The sequence below is a fragment of the Nerophis lumbriciformis genome, linkage group LG15, assembly GCF_033978685.3.
Source record: "Nerophis lumbriciformis linkage group LG15, RoL_Nlum_v2.1, whole genome shotgun sequence".
Lineage (NCBI taxonomy): Eukaryota > Metazoa > Chordata > Actinopteri > Syngnathiformes > Syngnathidae > Nerophis > Nerophis lumbriciformis.
This window is the reverse complement of record NC_084562.2, coordinates 45,982,605-45,990,974: the sequence shown is the minus strand read 5'-3', so window position 1 is coordinate 45,990,974 and position 8,370 is coordinate 45,982,605. Positions and strand designations below refer to the sequence as shown.

Below are 8,370 nucleotides of genomic sequence, written 5' to 3'. Positions count from 1 at the left end.
ACATACAATTCTTGGCTAAAGGCTTATATTTTCATCTTATAATAAATCCATGTCGGCTGTTTGTTATATAATTTTAGGAGCATGGGTCAATGTTATGGCCATATATGATTATTGGGATGAGTAACAAAATAATTTGGGTCTGGGGCTGAAAACCCTTTCTTTGGTAGAAAGCAAAGTTTGTCACTAACAAATGGGGCTAAACATTTTTTTTGTAAATGGCTATACAGGGGATCCTCGGGCTATGCACGAGTTCCATTTCAATGATAGCGATGGGAACCTAGACCTAAATTAATACACATAAAATACAGTCATAAAAAGAATACATAGAATACAGGAATTAAATGAAACAGTAAAAGAGAGAAAACTGGAATGGGAGGAGGGAGAGAAAGGCTTATTGGAATGAGAACGCCTCAATAATGATACCACTACCCTGCTTACCTATTACTAAGTAGAAGATCATTTCACAATCATCAAACGAGGACCGCCTGTATTTAGTCCTAAAATCTTGCTACTCCAGACATGATCTGAAGCAATCGATGACACCACTGGTAACATGGGCAAGGGAATGACCTCGTCACAAGCAAGCACTTGAACATTCACTTAATGGGTTGCCAAGACACTTTTCTAAGACAACACCACAAACAGTGTCAGCATATTGTGATCATAAATGTTGATGCTACCTTCATTGATCTCTTTTCACCTTTCCTGCAGAAGAAGACCGTTGCCGGAGGGGTCTCCACTCCAAATTCAAAGCCTAGGAAGCGATCCAAAGGATGTGAGCTCTTGCCACTGCGCAAAAGTGATGCACCAAGTCTCAAGTATGTCGTGATTTCCATCCGTGTGTGTTGGGTCATTTTCAGAGTGCATATGGAAATAGAGTACATGACCTTGAAGCCTCTCGGGGTTCAAGAGCTTGGCTCAAAATATCATGGTCCATCATGGCGTAAGTTACGACCTTCAGCCTGCTGCGCTCGTCTCTCTTCCAAACAGCAACAAACCCACATGGACACAACCTCTGCATTTCCATCATTGTATTGTACAATGAAGGAATGATCCTAAAAAGAAGAAAGCACAATTGTTATTAAACAAGGGGGTTTTCAGGGAAGTGTTATTGCTTCTGTGATTGATTTAGGGTTTTCCCAATACCAGTATTTTGGTACCGGTACCAAAATGTGTTTCAATACTTTTCATTACTTTTCTAAATGAAGGGCACCACAACAAACGGCAATTTTAACCAAAAAATCTTATGGTCACATTAAACATATGTTTCTTATTGCAATCAAAGAACAATTTTGATCTTAAATAAAATAGTGAACATACTTGTAAAAAAAGGCTTCTAATTTGGCTGCTGACGTATGCAGTAACATATCGTGTCTTTTCTCATTCTATTATTTTGTCAAAATTATGAGGGACAAGTGGTAGAAAATGTATTATTAATCTACTTGTTCATTTACTGTTAATATCTGGTTATTTTCTGTTTTAACATATTCCATTTACACTTGTGTTAAAATGCAATAAACACATTATTCTGTCGTTTGGATGCTTTACATTAGTTTTGGATGAAACCATAAATTTGGGTATCGATACCAAGAAGTTAGAAGGTCATGCATTGGTCATATTTGAAGTCCTCATGTGTCCAGGGATGTACATCCCGAGTTAATAAACATACCGTATTTCTTTGAATTAGCACCCGGGCGGTAATTAATTTAAAACCTCTTCTCACTCCGGCGCTTACCAAAGGCATGCGGTAAATTTAGGCATGCGCTTATAAATTTGAGTGTGATGTAAGGACACCATCATGACATTGCTTAATGCCGCAATAAAATTTAAAGCACAATGAATCATCCCGGGAGTTCTTTTTGTTTGGGTCTGAAAAGGCAATTAAAATAACATTATTACCGCCTGTTAGCAGGTTTTCTTAGCTCATGATTTATCTCTGAAATGTTACTCGTACAACTGCATCAAAATGACTCATATTTGACACACGTAGCTATATTAATAAAACATTTTTTCAAAATAAAGCGCTTTGAAAGACGCAACTCCAACAACAAAAGTCAGCTCTCCACCACTACAAACTAACACAATATTAATAATAAGAATTGCAATTATATAAAACGTAGTAGGTACGTGACTTACCCGGCGGTAATTCTAGTCATACGCTAATTATTTTGCGAAACGAGTTTGTCCCGGCGGTAATTCTAGGCATATGCTAATTATTTTGCGAAACGAGTTTGACCCGGCGGTAATTCTGACCCGGCGGTAATTCTAGGCATGCGCTAATTATTTTGCAAAACGAGTTTGACCCGGCGGTAAATCGAGGCATGCGCATACTATATACCCAGCGGCAATTCAAGGAAATACGGAAATATAAATTTTAAAAAAGGAAAAAGGATTTTGTGACCATAAAAAATATAGATGCAATCATTGTAGTATTGAGTAAATGCACTCTTGTACTTGGTATCATTACAGTGAATGTCAGGTGTAGATCCAACCCATGGCAGTTGTTTACATTGAGGAGCACTCGCTTGTTGTTAGCGGTGAGCTATTGTATCCTCCTACAGTATAGTATTGTTTTTAATTCATTAGTACCGCGATACTTTTTTAGTACCGGTATACCGTACAACCCTAGATTGAATTCAGAAAAGGTTTGGCTTCTTTTCTAAGAAGACAGTCAAATCAAATACTATTTGCTCTACAAAATAGTAACATCTAGTTGAACTTTGTTGATTGAGGTGAATGTCCGGAACTATGAATTCAAATCAAGTCAAAATCTAATATTTCTGCATACAGTCCAGTGGTATCTTAATTTTCGTATGTGCCAATTTTTGTGTGGTTTTTCACATGAACATTTCGGTAAAAACTTAGTTATCGTACATCCAAACACTGCGTGTAACAAAGTACAGGAAAACCTTGATTTAAAAACCCCTCTATATGTGAACTTTTTAGTTTACAAACTTGTTAATCACAGCAAATATGCCTCTGTCTGCGCTCTCTTCTCTGCTTAAAGGGGAACATTATCACAATTTCAGAATGGTTAAAACCATTAAAAATCAGTTCCCAGTGGCTTATTATATTTTTCGAAGCTTTTTTCAAAATTTTACCCATCACGCAATATCCCTAAAAAAAGCTTCAAAGTGCTTGATTTTAACCATCGTTATAAACACCCGTCCATTTTCCTGTGACGTCACATAGTGAAGCCAACACAAACAAACATGGCGGAAAGAACAGCAAGCTATAGCGACATTAGCTCGGATTCAGACTCGGATTTCAGCGGCTTAAGCGATTCAACAGATTACGAATGTATTGAAACGGATGGTTGTAGTGTGGAGGCATGTAGCGAAAACGAAATTGAAGAAGAAACTGAAGCTATTGAGCCATATCGGTTTGAACCGTATGCAAGCAAAACCGACGAAAACGACACGACAGCCAGCGACACGGGAGAAAGCGAGGACAAATTCGGCGATCGCCTTCCAACCAACGATTGGTATGTGTTTGTTTGGCATTAAAGAAAACTAAAAACTATGAACTAGGTTTACAGCATATGAAATACATTTGGCAACAACATGCACTTTGAGAGTGCAGACAGCCCAATTTTCATCAATTAATATATTCTGTAGACATACCCTCATCCGCGCTCTTTTCCTGAAAGCTGCTCTGTCCAGTTTTGGAGTTGATGTCAGAAGGCCAGGGAAGCTAGGGTCGATAGGGGGTTTAGCGCGCTCGTCTGCGGGAACAAACTGCCGCCATTGCTTGCCGTGCTACCGAGGTCCTTTGTCCCTGAATTGCTCACACACTCCGGCAGATTCAATGGGGGTCTGGCGGCAGATTTCTTTGACTTTATCGTTGGAAATGCATCTGCTTTGAGTGTCTTGCCATCTCTGTCGTAGCATAGCTTTCGTCGGTAAAGTGTGCGGAACAAACGTCCAATTTCTTGCCACTTTCGCATCTTTGGGCCACTGGTGCAACTTGAATCCGTCCCTGTTCGTGTTGTTACACCCTCCGACAACACACCGACGAGGCATGATGTCTCCAAGGTACGGAAAACAGTCGAAAAAACGGAAAATAACAGAGCTGATTTGACTCGGTGTTTGAGAAAATGGCGGATTGCTTCCCGATGTGACGCCACGTTGTGACGTCATCGCTCCGAGAGCGAATATTAGAAAGGCGTTTAATTCGCCAAAATTCACCCATTTAGAGTTCGGAAATCGGTTAAAAAAATATATGGTCTTTTTTCTGCAACATCAAGGTATATATTGACGCTTACATAGATCTGGTGATAATGTTCCCCTTTAATGTCTCTGCCTTGAAAGCGTTCACCTCCTCATGTCAAGTGCATGCCACAAACATTCACAACAGCAAGGTTAAGAAGTTTTCACTTTGTTTTCTTATTGTAGCAACATGGTTGTTAATGTTTCTGAGAGCACCAAAGGGGCTTTTTGTGTGTATGCACGCTTTGACAGTTCAGAATGCTGTTGTTGTTTTGATAATAAAGAGATTGTTGATCCATCGCCCCCTCGTTACGTTGGTTTGACATATACAAAATATAGTGTCTTCAATGGGGGCATTCTTTTACTAAAATAGGGACTTTTGTCGATTACTAACAAACTACCATAAATTGATTTACGTGGACCCCGACTTAAACAAGTTGAAAATCTTATTCGGGTGTTACCATTTAGTGGTTAATTGTACGGAATATGTACTGTACTGTGCAATCTACTAATAAAAGTTTCAATCAATCAATTAATTATTCATGTTTACATTGTTTCTTATGGGGAACTTTGCTTCACTATATGAACTTTTCAATTTACGAACCATATTCAAAAACCAATTCAGTTCGTAAATCCAGGTTCCAATGTAGTCCGTTTCCTTGTGTATCATTGTGTGAGTGCCTGAACAAAGAATCCCACGTGTTGATGACTCAATCTCTGTGCTTTTTTTTTATTCAGTATTACTGCAAAATAAGCCACAAAAGGGCTAAACAAAGTTGTGACTGCCAGTACTTTAATGAAGAAAGTGAGAAACACTATTGAAATTAAAAAAAAGAACTCTTAGCAAAGTACAATGTTGGCGTACACATGGGTCTCCCCTCTCCATTATTTGCCACCATTGCCAACAAGTCTTAAATAAAGGTGAAAGTAAATGTTCATGTGTATTTTACATTATTTTTTGCAATTAAAACTATAATGATCTTTTTGTGTTATTATTTTTGGGTGATTAGTTGGATTTACATGATTTTTTACGGTCAAACATGCTTAAGTTTTCTGACAATTCGGTCTTTGTCAGACCTTTTGGATGGGATCACAAACAAAAACTGTATGTGGTCTACAAAATAACAACATAGTAAAACTACTGTATGTTGATTAAGGCAAAGAGGCCTGAACTACTAAATCAAATCATGTCAAGAGTATTTAGAAGATATAGACCACTTTCAATACCTCATTCTAGTCTAACCCATCAATGACTAAATGAACAGAAGGAGCTATAAAGTTGTCTGCACTCATTATTTTCTTTCTGATATATGGTTTCACTGCCCAATGCGCAGTATCTTTTATGATCAATTTTACCATTAACAGCTTGAATGCGCAAATAATAAATATAAAAAAATCATAAAGAACCACAAATAAATCAAAGGGAAAAATGATTAAATGGTCTTAAATATTTAAGTCCAACCGATTACACTTTATAGTCATTATGTCGTGTCAGGCCATTCGGGAAAAATGTGTTTATTGGCTTTATTGATCTGCTTGACAGGCCGTAAACGAGTTTAGTAACATCTTTTGAAAGTGTCTATATGTGATCTAAATTGTTTTCACATCTAATTTCGCAAACAGTGACCGGTACCCTGTCTTGTTTAATGGCGACAGCTTTCACACAGGCTGACAGAGTCAAACACAGATGTGCAAGGTCTCAATGACAATAGTCACTCACCTCATCTGGGAGACCATCGTCTCCAGTGAGGGGGGTCAGAGGTCAAAAGGTGAGAGTGGAGGAGGTTGTAAATGAGACAACTGAATCAAAGCTGACCATGAATTTTCTCTATGCCATCTGGTTATCCAATTAGTAAAACAACCCAGTGGCTGGTGGGTTTAAATGAATCTGTCAACAACAATTCCTAAAAAAAAGTGAAAGACTGTCTACTCTGTTAACAGGCGACCGACGAAAGGCTGTGCTCAAAACAGATGTGGCACAAAGATGTTCTTAACATTTTCTGACAAAGGCAGCATGAAGTCTTTTACACACAGGGAAAAAAAATGTGTTGATATTCAAGCTCCAATTCAAGGCAACTAAGAATAAACTTTTAGCAAAAAGATGGTTACAAATTGTGTTTGTTTTTCCTTGGATTACGTCAGTGATTCTTAATAATTTTCTGTTACGCCCCTCCAAGGAAGAAGAAAATATTTTGCGACCCCCCACTTTAGGCCGCGACCATTAATAGTAGCATTTGTCTATACAATTGTTATAAGTAAACCTCTGAATACCATTAAATAAAGCAAAAAAGTTAAAAAGAAAGAACTACAGATCAACCTACAACAAAGAATAACTTAACCTTGATCCTGATTTATACTAATAACATTAAAGGCCTACTGAAATGCGATTTTCTTATTCAAACAGGGATAGCAGGTCCATTCTATGTGTCATACTTGATCATTTCGCGATATTGCCATATTTTTGCTGAAAGGATTTAGTAGAGAACATCGACGATAAAGTTCGCAACTTTTGGTCGCTGATAAAAAAAGCCTTGCCTGTACCGGAAGTAGCAAACGAGTAGCGTGACGTCACAGGTTGTGGAGCTCCTCACATCTGCACATTGTTTACAATCATGGCCAACAGCAGCGAGAGCGATTCGGACCGAGAAAGCGACGATTTCCCCATTAATTTGAGCGAAGATGAAAGATTTGTGGATGAGGAAAGGGAGAGTGAAGGACTAGAGGGCAGTAGGAGCGATTCAGATAGGGAAGATGCTGTGAGAGGCGGGTGGGACCTGATATTCAGCTGGGAATGACTAAAACAGTAAATAAACACAAGACATATATATACTCTATTAGCCACAACACAACCAGGCTTATATTTAATATGCCACAAATTAATCCCGCATAACAAACACCTCCCCCCTCCCGTCCATATAACCCGCGAATACAACTCAAACACCTGCACAACACACTCAATCCCACAGCCCAAAATACCGTTCACCTCCCCAAAGTTCATACAGCACACATATTTCCCCAAAGTCCCCAAAGTTACGTACGTGACATGCACATAGCGGCACGCACGTATGGGCAAGCGATCAAATGTTTGGAAGCCGCAGCTGCATGCGTGCTCACGGTACCGTGTCTGCGTATCCAACTCAAAGTCCTCCTGGTAAGAGTCTCTGTTGTCCCAGTTCTCCACAGGCCAATGGTATAGCTTGACTGTCATCTTTCGGGAATGTAAACAATGAAACACCGGCTGTGTTATCCGGCACAACAGTCAAGGGGTGCATTCTACGGCGGGGGTGCGTTATCCGGCACAACACCTGCCGCAATACACCGCTTCCCACCTACAGCTTTCTTCTTTGCTGTCTCCATTGTTCATTGAACAAATTGCAAAAGATTCACCAACACAGATGTCCAGAATACTGTGGAATTTTGCGATGAGAACAGACGACTTAATAGCTGGCCACCATGCTGTCCCAAAATGTCCTCTACAATCCGTGACGTCACGCGCTGATGTCATCATACCGAGACGTTTTCAGCAGGATATTTCGCGCGAAATTTAAAATTGCACTTTAGTAAGCTAACCCGGCTGTATTGGCATGTGTTGCAATGTTAAGATTTCATCATTGATGTATAAACTATCAGACTACGTGGTCGGTAGTAGTGGGTTTCAGTAGGCCTTTAACACTGTTACTGTTATGCGCCACACTGTGAACCCACACCAAACAAGAATGACAAACACATTTCGGGAGAACATTCGCACCGTAACACCACATAAACAAAACAGAACAAATACCCAGAAACCCTTGCAGCACTAACTCTTCCGGGACGCTACAATATACACCCCCCGCTACCTCCTACCACCCCCAACTTCTACCCCGCTCCCCCCCAACCCCGCCCACCTCAACCTCATGCTCTCTTAGGGAGAGCATGTCCCAAATTCCAAGCTGCTGTTTTGAGGCATGTTAGAAAAAATAAAAAAAAAAGCACTTTGTGACTTCAATAATAAATATGGCAGTGCCATGTTGGCATTTTTATCCATAACTTGAGTTGATTTATTATGGAAAACCTTGTTACATTGTTTAATGCATCCAGCAGGGCATCACAACAGAATTAGGCATAATAATGTGTTAATTCCACGACTGTACATATCGGTATCGGTTGATATCGGAATCGG

At 39.5% G+C, this 8,370-nt stretch overlaps 1 protein-coding gene across 2 annotated transcripts in view; it reads right to left on the bottom strand.

The window, feature by feature from the left end:
* Nucleotides 1-474: 474 nt before the first annotated feature.
* LOC133616150 (dual specificity mitogen-activated protein kinase kinase 5-like) overlaps nucleotides 475-8,370 on the bottom strand; it is a 119,694-nt gene continuing 111,798 nt past the window's right edge. For both annotated transcript variants that reach the window (XM_061975277.1, XM_072914856.1), the window contains one exon: nucleotides 475-1,055. In XM_061975277.1, the coding sequence (XP_061831261.1) occupies nucleotides 927-1,055 (129 nt within the window). In that variant the 3' untranslated portion in view covers nucleotides 475-926. The remainder of the gene's footprint in view (nucleotides 1,056-8,370) is intronic.